Genomic DNA, 17,692 nt, shown 5'->3' with positions numbered 1-17,692 from the left:
TTGTTGCCAATTGGAGCTAGGGGCGCAAGGCTGGGTCGATTGGACTCGCTGATTGGTTTGCGGGAAGTATAGGGGAAATGGAGACAGGGATGCTTTGTGCGGGTGGGCAAGAAGGCCGTTTGCATACATTTCTTGCGGCGGGACGGAACCCCCACAACCACTGTATTTGACAGAAGGGAGAGCATACACAGTCAATAGCCATTTACATCATTTGGTCCCGATGGGCTGGTATTTCCCTCGGTTCTCGACCCGTGCCGTATGTGCACTGGCCCACGAACGCCTGAAATTCGGAACACTCATGCTCAACATCCGCCCTAATCACGGCTGTGTAAAACGATAATACCATCAACTTTTCTGTTTGCTACTTTGACCTCCCATTTGAGACGACCGCAGCCTGCTTGCTTGCTATACCCGGCTTCGCGTCATCAACTTTAGACTTGCCTTTGGACTCATCTTCACCAGCACTGTCAGGGAAGCCAGGTTGCTTGCTCAATGAACCTTCCTCATAACCCAGAGACTTGACAATCCCGAGGCCCTTGGTTCTACCCTCACGGAACAATATCCGCTCTCCCACTGCAAGAAACTCTGGTCGTTGCACAAAGCGGAACGCCACAGTGGCACGATCTCCGGTCCGAATGAATTCACGATCAATGTCGACAATGGCACAAGTCTGGCTGACTGGGCCGACATGAAGCATCGCTTGATATTTCGGTCGAATGGTGGTCGCGTGAGACAAGATGAGGACTTCGGCAACAAATTCTCTGTACACCTTGGGTGGGGCTGTTTCGATTTTTGGCAGGACGACCATCCCTTTGCGGACTTCCTTTCGCCGAATTCGCTTCAGCGCGAACGAAGCCGACTGTCCAGCGCTGCAGGCTGGGACTTGTATCCTCTTACGCTCGATGGATCGAATGTTTGTTGTTTGGAATTGTCCTAGGGAATCTGGACCGACCAAAACTGTATCACCTGCATGAACCACACCCGACTTTACCACTCCAGATACAACTGTGCCAACAAATGGAACGGAGAATGTGTCATTTATATGAAACTCAAAAGATGCATTGCTGTCATAGTGACCATGGTGAGGCAGGATGTTCAAGAAAGTCCGCACTAAGTCGAGGCATTCTCCGGTGACGTTTGAGACCTGGAAGATGGGGCATATCCGCTGCGAAACAAACTGGGTTGCAGTCATAACCGTCTCTTCATGTGTCTTGATGAAGATAGGTATTTTGCGGGCACCTGGGGACTTAAGTATCCTGGTCAATTGAGTAATGGTCTGTTCTAGAATTTGGGGCGGACAGATGTCGATCTTGGTAATGACGACCATGACAGGCACATTCAAGGCAAGTGCAATGCCCAGATGCTCCTTGCTCATACCAATCAAACCATTATTTGCCGCGACCATAAGCAAGCAGTAGTTGGGTGCAGAAGAAAGGAGTCCAAAAACAGTTGTCCGCAAATACCTCTCGTGACCTGCGAGATCAGTGAAAGAAATGACTTTAGCAGAGCGAGTGCCGATTTCGCCCCAGGTAAGCTTCCGACCAGGAACACTGGTAACAACGACCTCACCATGAGTATCGAAGCCCAGGATTTCCATCCCGACTGAGGATGTTCGGCCAGATTCAATCTCGTGCTTATGACGGAAGAGATTTACTCGTGCCTTACCACGGCCGTCATCGAGGTTGCCTTTGACTAGGACACCTAGCATCGTGGATTTACCTGCGTCGACATTGCCGACCACCGCAATCCGCGTCTCGATAACCTCCTCTGCGGTGGCCGGGGTTTGCCGAATCAGGAGCTTCCCATGACAGAATGTGTCCTTGATATCCTTCGCCGTAGCTTCAGTTTCTCCGCCTACGTTGTAGGTCACGAGCACCCGGACAGCCGCTTTGAGAGACGCAGAAGCCTCGACTATCCTCGCTAATGCGTGGTCCCATTGCTCTTTTGCGAAACCCATGGATTCGCCACTATCCTCTAGGCCCAAGTCGAATAGGGTTTCGCCGTGACCCTCATCCAGCCTAGACTGGACAAGACCAGCGAGCTGCTGTAGCGTTGTGACCGCATCGTCCGAAGGATCAAGCAACCAGTGCTTTAGTTTGACCTGATTTGGACCATCGGATAGGCCGAGCTGATCTAGAACATCGAGCTCTGCATGATCTTCATTAACGGACGAGATGGTCGCCGTAGAATATCCAGTATCGCTGTACACGGACTCGGTGGGTTTAGTGCGAGCTTTTGACTGTTGCTTTTCGACGTAGTCGGCAAAGTCAGAGAGTGCCTGTGGAGAAGGTTAGATGGCAGGACAAATATAAAGTGTTACGGGGTTGAGTAGTACAAGCTCTCCCTTCCGCCGATCCTGCAGCGTCTGTTTTATTCGGGTGCCCATTGCGGAAATAGTATGGAATGGTTAGAGTTTGGAAGGTATCGGTTGGGGTTGAATTGATGGTAGTATTGGAATGGTGGAATCGCCCCCGCGCTCGTCAAGGTATTCGCGTGATCATTTTCGAAAGTGTGGAGGTAGGTTCAAGAGAATTTGACAGTCCTATAGAAACATCGTGTTGGTGAGAATTGAGATGGACGATGGCAATGAAAAAGGTTGGACTAGTTGGTTATGGTGACGGTTGAGGGAATGTGTTTATGAAATGGAGCGTGCTGGCATGTCAAGGAGTCATTACGAGCGGGGATCCTCTCTTTCGAGTCATGAAGGATCCGTATTGGTACCAAATACAGGGTTTTGGTACGCCGTCCAGCTGAGCCTGTCGTAGCCTATTATGTGTAATCCGTACCTAAGTACACTCACCCCACCCGTTTTTGAGGATGGTGGCACCTCCCAAGGCTGGCTTACGGCGCCCAAGGACTAACCAGGGCAAGGTAATGACAACCCCGCACCGAGTACGCCTCGCTTGTCTGATGCCCACAATAATCCTTCCTGGTATTGCTGGGAACCCTTTTAAGATACAGCCCTGGTTCTTCTCAATGCCATTCCAATGGGGCGCAAGGCTGTCAAGAATGTGAATCACCCGTTCCTTCAGAGCCACTTCGTTGATTGCTGACTTGGTGAAACGCCTCCTTCCAATGAGAGAGGACTTTGGCAGCTTCATGACTCATTGTGTGTTGGCACTCTGGGGTAACGTTGTCATTTCCGAGTATCTTCTGCGAAGGATTGATGGGTCTCGTAGCTTCTCAGACCACCAGATTCGAGTGAGTGGCATATCCGTCAAGAAGTTGATTGAGGCGAGATCAGGACAACGGAATCGCCTGGGAGGGCTTAGCTAGGATCTGATTTAAGAGAAGGGAGCGAGACCAACCGCGAACGAACAGCATTTCTGATTGCTTTTTCGAGACCTAAGTGCATCATTGTCCCTCTTAGCATCTTACAAGCTTAGATCGAGGCTGCGATGCCCAACTGACCTTGATATTCTCCTCACCATCTTCCTCTTCCTCGATGGTGTATATTGTTTCCTCCACTTCACCGAGTACAAGATTGCAATGGCTGTCATACGCCTGAGAAGTCAGTACAGTGTTCAAGAGGTCAGCGGGTACAACAGAGTGTGTACATGGAGTCGGCCCTTCAATTCACGATCTCCACGCAGGCGAACGAAGACTCTTTCATCCAGTGATAGGCGCACAAGGTCCAGAGGCTCGGAAACACTAGATGTTGCTTCACCGCCAACGTCTGCCATTGTAGAAGCTTTGTATGAGACAAGCAGTACTTTCAGAAAAGGTGTGGAAGCGAGGAAAAAGACGCGGTGGTGGTGGTGGTGGTGGTGGTGGTGGTGGGCGAGCTGGAGCAGTGCAGACACATCCCACAATTGCCTATGTAAGTATTTCATAATTATTGGGGAAGGAGCCCGTCCTAATTTGGAATGGTCATTCCGCCACTCCAGACAAAATTGTCCCCAAGCTAAAGGCCACTGCACACGATATCACCTCCTCGCCGGTACTATCTTGATCATACTCGGTATGTTCCCTGCCACTACCAACTCCTAGTCTCTTCTGCTCTTGATCCCCCCCTTCTGCTCTCTCTTCCTTCTTCCTTCTCCTTTCCCGATATTTGCTTGCACTGAGCAGGGGCATTGATGCATGGCTCTGTCCCTTTCCAGAGGATCATCAATGGCACCCGAAGCTTGAACTTGTCCACTCCCTCCAGTCGCATCCCCCACCTCACCCTTCATATCCGCTGTCGACACACGCCATCCCATGCAGCCCTAGCCAAATCATCGCAATGCTCGCCGTCGTACAGCAAGCACCCGCCCTTGTCAACTACTCGCCGTGCTGCGTCCTCAGACACTTTGTATCACCCACGAGACCAACGTGATAGGCTCGAAACAGAGCATCACACATCAATACCACACAATGTTCACAAGCAAGAGGCCCTTGAAGATGCCCCTCCTCCACTATCAATGCTACAAATCGTTCGAGAGGGTCATCCCGATCGTGTCCTCCTTGGCCTCCTCAATCCAGACATAGCGCTCGATTTCATTTCCACCTCCACCGACGAGGACTTCGCAGATGCACTCTGCTCTCTAGATCCGGAATACTTCATTGTGCCTTTTCGCGACCTACATTACCATTTATCACCTACTCTAGAGACTCGGCCGCAGTTTCGATACGTAAAGTCGTTCGAAGAACGAACTACCACCTTCATCAACATCCTCAACAAGTTGACGGAGGAGCGCATAAATGCTGTCCGCGCCATACCCTTGCGAGTTCATTGCCATCTCCTAAAATGCCACGCCGCTTGTGGCAGGGCAGATCTAGCAAAGCACGTCTTCTACAAATCTATGCCCGAGGATCAACTTATGCCTGATCGTGCTTGTTACAATTATCTCATGGAAGCTCTGACCTGGAACAATGCATATAGTGGGCGCGAAAGATATAAACTCCGTGTGACTGGGGACCGACTGGCATTCCGCTCGTATGACGACAGACCTCTCAATTTAGCTGGCCATGGTGTCGCTTCTCCGTCTAACCCAGAGAACAAGGATTCCATTAGAATTCAAGTCCTCAAAATTTTTAACGACCTTGTGCGCCAGGGAATCTCCGGCGATGAAGCGACATTCTGCCATCTGATGATTGCTATGGGCCGGGAGGGTGACATGGAGGGTGTGAAGAGTATCCTGAAATCTGTATGGAACATCGACATTGATGGTCTCAACGCCTATGACGAGGAGGAGCTCGAAAGTCCCACATTCTATGTTGAAAACTCGATACTTCGACCTTCAGAACGCCTGCTCTTTACCATTGCTCATATCTTCGGAAGCAATAACCAAATTGATACTGCGTCAACGCTGCTCGACTATGTATCACGGCATTACAACATGGAGATCTCTAGCAAAGTTTGGAATCACCTGTTAGGATGGGCATATTCCCTCTTCAGTCAAGGGCGTCCCTGGCAACGGAGGAGAGGGCTCAATATCGGGCGTCCTTCTGCTGCTGCTGTCGAATCCCTTTTTGCCGTGCTACAAGGGGAGCCCTACAATATTCAATTTGGCATCGTCCCTCTACATTATCGAATTCGAGTCCGACTGGCAAAGCGTGTGCTTGACCCACTACTTAGCGATGTGCGAGACTGTCTAAGACAATTAGACGATGACAGACTGCAACTTTCTACGCTGTACGATAAATTGCGTGTTCTCGTGCTGGACAATTATGGAGACACCCACCAAGGTGACCTGGCCACCGTTGGTTTCCTAAATCTGAGGAGAGAGTTCATTCTCACAGCTTTACGTACGGAGGCCCATCTGCAGATGATGATTGTCAACCTTCGGAATATGTTCAAGGAAAACCACTTCGCTGGAGGTGGCAAAGAAGTCGAGTACTCGTGGCGACGTCTACCCAAACTAATCCTCGAGTTTCCCGACTTTTTGCCCAACATTGTCCCATACTATACACCCACTGGTCACGTTATGCTGATCCTTAAGGAAACGCGCAAGCAAGCGATATTGGAGACAAACACGTGGCAGATGACAAGAACTTCGAGTTTGCGAAACATGCTGGATACGTTTAGCCCTTTCAAGCTAATGCATGCCACGTGGGTGCTTAGCGAGGGGAGCAATGAACTGATTTGCAGGTATTTTGATTCGCTGAACGATCCTAGTGCTGAGAATGTGACGGTGGACTGGGTTGCGAAGGATGAGTTCAACACCCGAAAGTGGAGGCTGAATGAACCTTCTTATCGAGACCCCTACCCGCCTTCAGCTGACCGGCCTGAGAGCGGTTGGTCCCCATGGCCAGGTCCCCCTCCGCCAAGGGGAAGTCAAATTCGGTACTGATGGTCTCCTTGTTGCTGAAGCAAGCACTCGCATAAATCCAGCTACTGTGTCACCGGTGCTGTACATAGATCTACACTTGTAACACTACATGCCCCTTCTATGTACGATTTTCTGCCCTGGGTTAGATACATACGAGAGAATTTTACTTTACTTCCTTTTTCGAAATGCAAGGGAGATCTCATCCCCATCTTTCCACTGTATGAAATGGGGGTATATATAAAAGGGGATTGACGAGGTACTTATGCAGGTACTCTGAACCAATCAAGAACACTAGGTCATGCCAGGCCACGCAAATTAGGAACACCTTGAACGATGCGCATCAGGGAGTCAAGAAGATATTGAAAAAACTGACGAGAGACATAATCATTGAGAAAGGGCGGTGATCGCCAATTTCGAGACAGGAAGTGGAAACGCGTGCATCTTGCGTGTCATATGGCTTTGACTGTCCACGAGCAACAATCTCCATTCCCGTTTTCCTCCGCAGTATTTATCGAAAATTTCACGTTGCGAGCACCCTTTCACTTCGCAAATCATTTACGACCATGTACCTGCCGAGGGAAATCCAGCCCCAACGAAACCAGACCATCTGACTCTTGTGGCCCGAGACCATGGCCTCGCGAGCCTTCCAATAGCGGGGGATGTCATTAACGAACACTGTGCGGTCGGCTACTGTAGCTTGCTTCGACTCGGTCGAGGCAATGGCGGATTTGCTGCTGCCGAAGATAGACCTGTAGATCCCGCTTAGTAGTGTTGGTATCGCGTCTAGGATGAAGCTGTACTTCCGCGCCAGGTTTACCGTTGGTAAGGTATATAGTGCCACGGGGCAGGCGTATCCGGGGTGGCCTTTCATAATCAACTGGATGAACTGTTTGGCGCCATGGTACAGTGCGATGTGGTTCGGGTGTGAGGAGATGCCCTGTGCGTCGAACGTTATGAGCACATCGATGGTAGCGCGTGGGCCCGCTGCGGTCTGCGGCGGAGGGGGGGGAGCAGAGGCGGATGAGGACGGCGATTTAATGTGTTTCGGTCCTTTGGATTTCCGGCGGTCTTTTTCTTTTTCCTTTTCCTTTTCTTTCTCCGTCGATAATGTTATTTCGGGGGAGCTAGCGCGGGTGGGCAATGTGGAATTTAGGTGAGGCGCAAACGCGCTCGCCAACACGCGCACGATCTCCTCTGGTCGCCATGTCTGGTTCATTCCGTCCTTGAATCTGGCGTCGTTGAGCACGAACACGTCCTCCTTCCTGCGCACACCGAGCGTCACAGCAGCGGCCTCGATCTCCTTGCGCCGTGTCTCGCCCAGCCCGTCGCTGTCGCCTGTGCTCATGCACAGGATCTTCAGATGGTTTTGCAGCGCCGGGTGCGTTAGCGCCTGCAGTGTCGGTGAGAAGAACATGGACTCATCGTCCGGGTGCGCGATCAGGAGGATGATGCGCTTGTTGCGCAGGTTCGAAGGCACTGGCGGAAGTGAACTCGCCGTCATGTGCCAGAGCAAGAATACCAGAACGGGTACAAGGAGGAGGGTCACTATAGTCGTCGTGCCCGCCATAGTCACAGCCCTTGGGAGACGGCGATGACCTCAGGCGAAAGGAAGTTCGTTTGTTCTCGATGGTAGAGTAAAAGGAGCGGTATGTTGGGTTGTAATAGGTCTTGTGATCACTCGCACCGGACCAGGATCGATTGGGACCAGTTCAAGGCCTATGGTACGGCGCGAGTCCGAATCATCAAATTGCGACGTGTGAGAGAACTATGGTTGGTGAAGGTAGTGGCAGCTCGTCAACCTTAGCGATGTGCACAGCGAGGTTAGCGGCTGCACCAGAAGGCTCATGATGCAGATGCCATGGGAGTTCATGTGCTGTTGCAGAAACTCCTCTTTTCTGCCTTCTTCTCAAGCTAGACGCATGAACCAGTGGAGAAGTTTAAAAAGGACAAAAGCCCGAAGATGCGGTAAAGGTGGCCGGATCTCAACAATCCCCAGTGGTGCCAGGCCAGGAGGAGGTGCGTGGGCAGGTTGCTTTGGAACAGATGTCCGTTTTCGCTCTGGAAACGTCGCTTCGCTAAGCCGACCCTATGAGAACCCCCACCCTCAAATTAATTACTGCATTCAGTGTCACGGACGATCGTCAGGGATGAGGACAGGGGAGGCGGCGGAGTGGAGGGGGAGGGGACGGAAGGCCAGCGTGACATTTTCACAAGGTCACGTGGAAAGAGAGATCTTGGCAGGTTTTGGGAACTGAATGTCATGACATTCAATCTATGATACTCATGATACTCAATATTCAGATATGATTCAGAGGCCTCCGCAGGAGGTGAGTTCAGTGTGTCACGAGGATTATCTCGGCGTGAACAGGTGGTTGTGTAAGTTGATAACCACCATGGTGATGTCACGGGGACAACACAGCGTAATTGACGTTCGATCATAGGAAAAGACAACTGGGAGACAAAATGGAACGATCTGAAAGAATCTACTGTAAAGTGAGGAATGGACGCTGCGGCTAGCACTTTGAGCTCACCTTCCTCCGCGTCCTTGGGATTGGAAGACTGACGTACCTAGTACAGGAGGGAAAGGGTGGACACATTGAAGGGGAAAGAGAGCCTTGTGGGAAGCTTTTGTGTAGTTCGAGGTCAGCAAGATATCATTCGAGCGGCTTGTAGTCGAGTGAGACCAACCAAACATCCTCAGTTACCCATCCATGGCGATGCTATGCCTTAAAAACATTTCCCTAGCCAGTCGTCCAAGGCCACCATATCGCAGATTCGAGTTCAGTCGCAGGGGTGGCGCAGACTTGCAATTGGGTTGGTTGATAATAATCCTTCCTTCAATAACAACCTTTCAGTATCGATAGCGAGTTGAGTAGTCCTTTGGTGAGACCACAAGACCGCGTCCTTTCTTCGCGCCTTTGTAGATAGTTTCAATGATGTCGATTAGTTCCTGTTTGTCTTCCAAAACCCAGTTCAATTTGTTGTTGTTACCAGTACCAAAATCGCACATCATGTGTTTGTTGCGGAAGAAGAACATGAGGGTGACGGGGTCGTAGAGCTCGTACATCTGCTTGAAGTCTGGAACCTGATCGAGATCGCAGACATAGATGACGGCGAAATTTTTGACCCGGTCGGCGATTTTGTAGAGAACTTCGTCTTGACGCATGCAGTCAGGATCGTGATCACGACCGAAACGGATGACAACGAGGCGCGAGTCTTCAGAAAGTATAGCCTGATCAACGTGCCATCCAGTGACAAGGTGAGGGATGACAACAGAGCCCATGATGATGGTGAGAAATTGAAACGATAAAGTTCCAAGATCTGTAACGGTGATCGGTCGAGAAAGCGTTGAGCTCTGTCTAGCAGGACGTGAAGGCAGTGAGGAAGGGAAATCGATGGACGATGTCAAGATGTGCTGTCTTGGTGGGAATTGTTCAGAAATCAAATGACAGTTTATGACGCAGCACGTGCCTCCTTGGCAGCAGGCAGCGTTCCACTGGTTCAGTGCCTGGAAGTCTCCAGTTAAGAAGCCTTGAGGTTCGACATGCCTAAGGACCTAGTTAAGGCAGCCTCCTGCGCTAAGATAAGGTCATCCTGCAGGGCTGCGAAACCGATACCGCTATCCCGTCGCGCTCAAAAACTTTTGCTGGATATTACCCCGCGGCACAAAAAAATATTGGCCAGCGGACAATCCTTAGGTTTATTCAATGGTTCTTTACATCAATCACAACACCCGTTCGAGGTCAGTCCTGTGAGAAGGATATAAGATGTCTACAGGTTCCGTCATTCCCGGTCTCCGCAAAGACTTGACTTCAGAGGATGTCGCCCTCGCACGCCGGTTTCGTGCCCTCTTTTCCCTCAAACACCTCGCCTCACAGTCTCCCGGGCCAGACACCTCCGCGGCAATAGAAGCCATCGCCGCAGCATTCACTTCACCCTCTGCTCTGTTGAAACACGAGCTCGCATACTGTCTTGGTCAAACCAAAAACGCGGAAGCAGTTCCATTCCTGAGGGCTGTCCTTGAGAACAGGTTAGAAGATGCCATGTGCAGGCATGAAGCGGCCGAAGCGCTGGGTGCACTTGGGGACCGGGGAAGTTTACTGATCATGAAGCAAATGAAAGATGACGAGCAAGAGCCTGTAGTAGTGAGGGAAACATGTGACATTGCCATTGATCGAATCAAGTGGGCTCACTCCGACTGCAAAAACGTCGAAACCCTTAAACCATCCGATTTTGCTTCCATCGACCCTGCTCCTCCCATGCCTATTAACGATACCCCATCAATTCCTGAGCTCCGGGGGACGCTGCTCGACAACTCTTTGCCGCTGTTTCAGCGATATCGGGCGATGTTTGCTCTTCGAGATCTCGCTTCTCCTCCAGACTTGCCTACTGCTGTACCTGCCGTCGAAGCCCTTGCTTCGGGCTTTGTGGATCCTTCAGCATTGTTCAGGCACGAAGTCGCCTTTGTATTTGGTCAACTATCACATCCCGCCTCCATCCCTGCCTTGTTCTCGGTGCTTGAAAATGGGAAAGAGGAGAGTATGGTTCGTCATGAAGCGGCAGAGGCTCTTGGCAGTCTGGGTGAAGAACCAGGGGTAGAGGAGATGCTGAGACGCTTCCTTGATGACCCAGAGCAGGTGGTCCGCGAGAGTGTCATTGTGGCACTGGATATGGCCGAGTACGAGAAGAATGGCGAGATGGAATACGCCACCATTCCTGAGTCAGTGGCTGCATAACAGACCAGTTTCTCCTTGAACAGCGCGCGTAAGAGTATGTAGTAATTATTTCCAGAGATTCAATTGTTATGAGTCTCCTTGTAGCCACATTCACACCTCCAGAAAACAGTAGTCCCTTCGTCTGCACTGCGAAGCTGCTTGGTGTGGTAAAACATTTCGGTGCGCCCACAGTCAGGACAGTCTTTCGCAAGGACCGCTTCGACCTGTAGATTTTCAGCATCCACTTTCTGAACTTCAGAATGCTTTGATCTTAGTGCCGAAGGGAAAGCACTGGGCTTTGATTGTGATGTGATGACCTTGCTTGAGGTGTCCTTGGTATATTGGAAACAATCCTCACACTTCACTAAATCTTCCTTGTCTGATGAGGTTGTGGTTCGTGGCAAGAGCGAGCCACAAGCATCGCAGAACAGTAGACTACCTATGGCGACCATGGTGGTATCTGTTCTGTCACGTCGTTGTTGGTTGCCGTTTCCGTTCCCAATCTGAGAAAATCCGACATAAAAAATGTGCTGAGTCAGCGGCAGTTCCTAGGCTTGGCACATGGATGGCAGCGGCCTTGCCAATTCGAGACTAGCGTAATCAAGAAGAATAGATTCGCAAGGCTTGCGATCGCAGCCTTCCGCTGCCTGCGTTTGTCCGCAAACACGGCCAATTCACTGTCGCGCTGCATGCATGTGAAGAGTTTATGTGATCAGTCGCATACAGTCAGCAAAGGCATGTGGATGTAGAAGCATGTCTTCCCTCCCTTGCTCTTTCATTGTCAACCATATTCAGCCGCCTATTCAGCAATCTAACCCTACAACTCCTCGGACCAGGCACCTCAAAGTAACTCCAGAACCCATCCAACAACATGGCTGAGTCGGATACTATTCAGGTGTTCGTCCCACAGAGGCATCAGAACCGGCCCGTCACCAGGCAACTTACTGTGGACGAGGCTCTGCAATTCACACCCTTGACTACCTCGGTTCTGCCTGCTCATGGTGGGTTCTCCCCGTCTTCACTGTCACCATGGCTAACCACCCTTTCAGACCGTATACCTATTCCACAACTTAGTCACTCGTACAATTTTCGCCTTACAAGCCATGCTGAACGCCAGTCCGTCTATCGAACTGAGTTCTGCAATCCGAAAGTCAGGGAGAGGCTAGCAGTGTTATTGGATCCAAGCAGACTCTCCGAGATGTATGACCAGAGCCGTTCCCAGTCATACAGGCCGTATCTAATCAGAAACAGCAAATTCAAGCGATCCCCAGTTAGAGGTGAATCAAAAGCGAAACTCGATCTCAATCCTATGCAAAAGATGGTCCTTCAAAAGACCAAAATTGACTATGCCTACCCATCCTTCACCCCCATCAAGATCGACGATGCCTATCCATCAGTGAAGTCTTATCAGAAGAGACCAACACCAAAGTCAAATCTTGATAAAGTTTTTTCGAGCACTCCTCTCAATCCCAATTTGGCCGTCGAGATTCCTCAAATGCCGCCGGCATTCCGTAGGGAGGAGTATGCGGCCTTGCCCAAATCTCCCAAGCGGCGCAAACTGAACGAGTCCAACATGAACGGGAACGTTGCTCTGACAGTCAGCTCAAAGAAGGAGAAAGATGATTTCCTTTTGACGTCTTTTGAGAACCAGCTTTTGGAGATATTTGAAGCACAAGATCGGCTTGCGCCTGACACATCTACCACAGCCACCAATCACGACAGGACTGTGTTCGATTTCCTTGATGAGGATGATGATTCAGAACCACGTCTTTCAGTAGCAAGCCACGAGAAGTTGCAAGCCACGCTAAGTCATCTGGTCACCTCGGCCCGATTGATCGACGCCTCACCTGAGTATCTAAGACGCCTTCAAGTGCTCTGCGAGCCTGCAATTGAAGCAGCACAGACTGTCAATTTGCGAACTCAACCTGATCAAACAGAGGAGGACATCAAAGTTTGGCTAAATCGACTTCACAAGGCAGAAAGTGGCGCTGCTTCTGCTTGCACCTTCATCTATATTGCACTGGGTAATCCTCAAAAAGAAGAACTCGTTAACCTCGAAGTCCTGCAATGGCTACCGAACATATTGGTCAACGTCTTTGAGAATTGCCTTATTCCTATTGTTGAGTCCCGAGTAGAAGGACAGGATAGCCATTTATTCCAATTAGCATATCGAAACAGTGATGCAGTAAAGAGGCTTCTCGATTCTGGACGAAAGCTATTGGACCTCGTCGCAAGAGTCTGCATTCAAATCAAAGGTGCTGGGTCCATCGTTAACTCAACCGATTTCATGGCTTCCAAGCTCATTTTCGTCCAAAATGCTTACAACGACAAAACATCCGCAATAGGATCCCAAACTTATGAGCGCGTTCGAAAACAGGCCATGGCAGCCTTGGCCAAGCTCTACGCAGCATTTCCATCAGAGAGAAACGCCATCCTAGACGAGATTTTGACCTCGCTAGACAAATTGCCATCCAACAGCAGAAGCGCTAGGCAATATAAGCTTGGCAACGGCAAAAGCATCCAGCTTGTCTCTGCTCTTTTTATGCAGCTGGTACAAACCCCAGCAATGTCAATCAGCAAGAAGCAAAGTCTGAAGAAGAGCCGCTATCAGAGTAAGCGGACTGATGGTTCTGATAGCTCTGACAATGATTCAGCAAGTGATTCGGAAGCCGACGAAGATCTCATGACCAACAATCACGATGATCCATTGTCGAAACTCGGCAGTCTTGCCGAGTCACTCTTCGATGATGCGTTCAGAAGCGCCCAACACATCGTTGGCTGGATGGTTGATAAAGCTTCGAAAGTGACTAAAACAGGGGATTCACCCTACAGGAACATCCTTGATCTTTTCGTTGAAGATCTGACGATAGTGCTTCCATCTACAGATTGGCCGGCATCAGAATTACTTCTTACGGTTCTCGCCGTCCGTATGATCAGTCTTGCCAAGAATGATAGGGCTGCCTCCACGAAGAACATGGCATTGGAATCGTTGGGAGTGATGGGATCCGCTATTTCTGTGACGAGGGCATCCGCTAGAAGTTCTCTAGCATCAATTATCCACACAGGAGAGTCAGGCCCTTCTCTGATTGCTCGGGACCTATCGGATCTTGTGAAGGACCGAGCCCATTTTCTTCTTCAAAACGATGAGCTTATCCTGAACAACGGCCCATATTCAATTATTCGCTCTTACTTGAGTTCGAAGGGAGGTGAAAGTCTGAGAACACGATCTGCAAGAGCATACTTCCTTGTCCAGTATGCTGCAATGGTCGCTCGAACTCTTAAAGGGTGCACTAAACAAGGAGATGAAGGAAAACAAGTATTGACGCTCGACACTACCGTTGACTCACTTCTTCAACAGCTTTCCGAACCTGACGAACCGGGGGCTGCCTACAAGGATGACCGAGCCGTGACGAGTCAGGAAGCCCAATTAGCCTACATGCTTTGCATTCTTAATATGCGGTTTTGTCGACGGTTCCCGGAGATTGCGAAAACTCTTGCCTCATCACTTTCCAGCGATCAAGCTCAGGTTCGGAGTCGTAGCTTGAAGAGTGTTGTCACGATTTTGGAAACCGACTCAAGTCTGCTAGATTGGGACCCTACAATTGCGGATGATGTCTTCAAATGCGCATCAGATGATTCGTCTTTGGTTCGGGATTCAGCATTGTCTCTGATTGCCAAGTTCATCGTACCCAGGCCAGCGCTTGAACAAAAGGCTTTCAAACGGCTGCTGGCGTGCGCTGGAGACGGCAATGTTGGTGTACAGAAACGTGCTATCGGACACCTTAAAGATATCTATCTGAAAGAGTCTAGGATCAACGTAAGAACAACTATTGCCACGGAATTCCTACGACGAACCTCAGATCTTGAGGCATCGGTCGCTGAATTGGCAAGCAAGACATTGACCGATATCTGGATCGTTCCTAAGTTGGCCCTTTTGGCGTCCTCAAGCGAATCAGCTCATGCGGAAGTCGCTATTGATGACCTGAAGGCACATATCGTCTCATGTGTGAATCAAGACACTATAGGCTTGGGTCCTATGCTAAAGAACTTTCTGGTCTGGAAATTGAAGAATTCCAAACATGCCGATCAGGTACGACATCTTTATGCTCGGATCGTCAAAAATCTCCTAGATATGGCAAACGCCTCGGAGGCGGGACCAGCGGACTTGACGACCCTTGTGGCCTTTGCAGAAGCCCGCCCTCAAACGATCGTTCCTGGAGACTTAGCAAGCTTGAAAAGCTATTTGAAGGACTTATCACAGTCTGACGATCTTTTGAAGTTTAGGTCTGTCGTGACGATCTTTCGTTGCGTTCTACCCCACCTGTCAAGTACACAGAGCCAGTTGTTGCTAGATGTTCAGCTTGATCTCATGAAGGCCGGTCCCAAGGTGGTTCGACGTGAGGACCTGGAAGAAGTCATGTCCTGCTTGAGAAGCATTGATGGAGTATTGCACAACACAGCTAAACTTGTAGCCTTCGCGATTTCAATCCTCCAGCATGTTCTTCGACCTCAACTTCCAGCCCAAGTTCGGGAGAAGCTGCTAAAGGAGAATCCAAAAGAGGTGACCATTAGAGAAAACGCCACACGCGCCAAGATGTTGCGATTGATCGGGACCATCACTAAATATATCGACTTTGAACAGCACCCTAGCGAATTCCGACAGAAGTTCCCCAGTTTCAAAAGCGGATCTGTCGCGGGATTCATCGCAGATTCCGTCGTGCCGTATACCTTCAAAGATGTCCCGATTGAAGTGAGATCCAAAGCCTTGGAGAGTCTGGGCTCGATATGTCAAGCGTGGCCAGGACAATTCATTAAAAAACATATTCGGGAAACTTTTTTCCAAATTCTCGACGGCGCTTTGCTCAAGTCTGTTTCAGAGAACGACATAATGAAAATGCAGCTTGTGGTATTGGGTACTTTTCAAGAACTTTACGCAACCCGTGCTGGTGCTAAGGCGGAGACCGACAAGGGCGAGGGGCAGAGCGAGGTGCAAGCTCTCAAGAATATTGGTGGAACGAGCAAAGCCCGCGAAGATGATAGTGCAATCTCAACCATCACCAACCCGCTGGTTGACCACCTTCTACGCATTGCAATGTCGGAGAAAGGAGAGAAGGCATTCCTTGCGGCTCAAACCCTTGCGAGCGTCGATCATCAAGGCATGACGCATCCAAAGCAAAGTACAGCAGCGTTTGTCGCGCTGGAGACGAGTCCAGAATCACGAGTTGCCAGTGTGGCCAGGATCGCTCATGAATATCTACATCAACAACATGAATCTGTCTGTGAAAGAGAGTACATTCATGCCGTATATGAAGCATTTCGATACCAGAATGAGGTGTTCCAAGATCCACAGGGTGCCACGGTCCCAGGATTTAAAGCAAAACTTTCAGCAGCATTTACTATCATCAGCACCAGTGGATCGAAATATGTCAAAAAGTTTCTTAGCAGTCTGGTCTCGAAACTCAATACCGAGTATTCGAAGTTGAATGTCGAGAACATGGAAGTTCCTTCGCACCTACTATTTGTGCTTTTTGTAACCCAAAACATGGCATTCTTCGAGTACAAGAAGATGGATGAGTTGTTGCACACCGTGCTGCAACTGGAGCTGGCTTTTGGCAAGAATGGAGGGGAGTTGGCTCAAGTTATTGAAGCTCTTGTTCCACCAGAGGCAAAACCGACCGAAGTCAATGGAGAGCTCGATGCTGTGATTCAGCCCAGTGAACACAAGCCAGAACCACAGGTCGACCCTGCGCTACTCAGGCAACTTTGTGTAGCAGCATGCGCAATCACACTGGTCTCTGAGGCAAGAAATTTCTTGAAACGACAATACGGTATTTCGCGGGATGTCAAGGTGGCGATGCAACAAAACAAACACACCAAGGAAGCGACAAAAGAGCCGGTGAAAGTGCACGGCATTACAGGAGATCGATTTTGGACCAATAGCAACGCAGTCTTGGCATCGTTGGAGAGCACCGAGACAATGATGGCGAGATGCAAGGAGTTTGTCATGTTGGTAGCGATTGACGACGAGGTCAAGATTGCAGAAGATGAGAGCGAAGCGTATGTAGTAGAAAATGGGTTTGACGCATCATTGAGTGCGCCCCGTGGGAAGAAACGAAAGAGTACAGGGTCGATTGGAGGCACACCTAAGAGACCTCGTGGAAAGCCACCTAAGAACGGACGACGGTCTTCGAGCATTTCTTCGATGGAAGACCCCGATGCAGATTTTGCCGGCTGAGAGGCATGGAAGCTGAAGTCGTGTACCTATTTGACTACGATTGGGCAGCATCGATCAGGAATGACGATGAGATGAGAGATGTTGAGGGAACCTCGCATTTGTTTTACTTTGAGCAATGATCTGGCAGAAACAGATGCATCGGCATGTGCAGCAAATGCCATACCAGCGATACAGATGCAGATACAGACACGCAGGAGGCGCAGGCACAGGCTCTGCATACATTGATACCCCACATAGTTTCTGTTTAGAGGATGGGAATGAGGATGAGAAATGAGAAAAGATACTTCAATTATCGCAATTCACTTCAAAAACTGCTCAAACAAAGGTCCCTCTGCGCCCGTATCCTTACAGTTGAGGTACTTACCTCACGGCTACATACTCGTAGTCACTCACGGCTTCGGCGGATGTGGGACGAGTAGATTTTTGGCGATTGGCGGTCATGGTGGACGCGGTCATGACGTGGGATTCCGCTGCTCAAAGCCGCCTCC

The 17,692-nt window shown here is 49.9% G+C and overlaps 8 protein-coding genes across 8 annotated transcripts; 3 read left to right on the top strand and 5 right to left on the bottom strand.

The window, feature by feature from the left end:
• Window positions 1-361: 361 nt before the first annotated feature.
• A1O9_11037 (uncharacterized protein) lies at window positions 362-2,386 on the bottom strand (the record flags this gene model as incomplete). The annotated part of the gene is made up of 2 exons (XM_013400265.1): window positions 362-2,278; window positions 2,336-2,386. The coding sequence occupies 2 exons, from the start codon at window positions 2,384-2,386 to the stop codon at window positions 362-364; spliced, it is 1,968 nt and encodes a 655-aa protein (XP_013255719.1).
• Window positions 2,387-3,249: 863 nt separating this feature from the next.
• A1O9_11036 (uncharacterized protein) lies at window positions 3,250-3,683 on the bottom strand (the record flags this gene model as incomplete). The annotated part of the gene is made up of 3 exons (XM_013400264.1): window positions 3,250-3,345; window positions 3,412-3,504; window positions 3,558-3,683. Coding segments are annotated over 3 exons (315 nt in total), but the record flags the coding sequence as incomplete, so codon positions are not given.
• A 720-nt stretch (window positions 3,684-4,403) lies between these two features.
• On the top strand, window positions 4,404-6,275 carry A1O9_11035 (uncharacterized protein; the record flags this gene model as incomplete). Its single annotated transcript, XM_013400263.1, has 1 exon — window positions 4,404-6,275. The coding sequence occupies one exon, from the start codon at window positions 4,404-4,406 to the stop codon at window positions 6,273-6,275; it is 1,872 nt and encodes a 623-aa protein (XP_013255717.1).
• Window positions 6,276-6,774: 499 nt separating this feature from the next.
• Window positions 6,775-7,821, bottom strand: A1O9_11034 (uncharacterized protein; the record flags this gene model as incomplete). The annotated part of the gene is made up of 1 exon (XM_013400262.1): window positions 6,775-7,821. The coding sequence occupies one exon, from the start codon at window positions 7,819-7,821 to the stop codon at window positions 6,775-6,777; it is 1,047 nt and encodes a 348-aa protein (XP_013255716.1).
• Window positions 7,822-9,105: 1,284 nt separating this feature from the next.
• Window positions 9,106-9,537, bottom strand: A1O9_11033 (mitosis protein dim1; the record flags this gene model as incomplete). The annotated part of the gene is made up of 1 exon (XM_013400261.1): window positions 9,106-9,537. The coding sequence occupies one exon, from the start codon at window positions 9,535-9,537 to the stop codon at window positions 9,106-9,108; it is 432 nt and encodes a 143-aa protein (XP_013255715.1).
• Window positions 9,538-10,021: 484 nt separating this feature from the next.
• On the top strand, window positions 10,022-10,990 carry A1O9_11032 (deoxyhypusine hydroxylase; the record flags this gene model as incomplete). Its single annotated transcript, XM_013400260.1, has 1 exon — window positions 10,022-10,990. One exon carries the CDS (start codon window positions 10,022-10,024, stop codon window positions 10,988-10,990), a length of 969 nt encoding a protein of 322 aa, XP_013255714.1.
• A 59-nt stretch (window positions 10,991-11,049) lies between these two features.
• Window positions 11,050-11,421, bottom strand: A1O9_11031 (DNA-directed RNA polymerase I subunit RPA12; the record flags this gene model as incomplete). The annotated part of the gene is made up of 1 exon (XM_013400259.1): window positions 11,050-11,421. The coding sequence occupies one exon, from the start codon at window positions 11,419-11,421 to the stop codon at window positions 11,050-11,052; it is 372 nt and encodes a 123-aa protein (XP_013255713.1).
• Window positions 11,422-11,840: 419 nt separating this feature from the next.
• Window positions 11,841-17,204, top strand: A1O9_11030 (uncharacterized protein; the record flags this gene model as incomplete). The annotated part of the gene is made up of 2 exons (XM_013400258.1): window positions 11,841-11,970; window positions 12,019-17,204. 2 exons carry the CDS (start codon window positions 11,841-11,843, stop codon window positions 17,202-17,204), a joined length of 5,316 nt encoding a protein of 1,771 aa, XP_013255712.1.
• Between the last annotated feature and the right edge of the window lie 488 nt (window positions 17,205-17,692).

The sequence above is a fragment of the Exophiala aquamarina genome (genome assembly GCF_000709125.1).
Source record: "Exophiala aquamarina CBS 119918 chromosome Unknown aczIA-supercont1.15, whole genome shotgun sequence".
Lineage (NCBI taxonomy): Eukaryota > Fungi > Ascomycota > Eurotiomycetes > Chaetothyriales > Herpotrichiellaceae > Exophiala > Exophiala aquamarina.
Note: the sequence above shows the minus strand (reverse complement) of the source record. Positions and strands in the feature narration are given on the sequence as shown.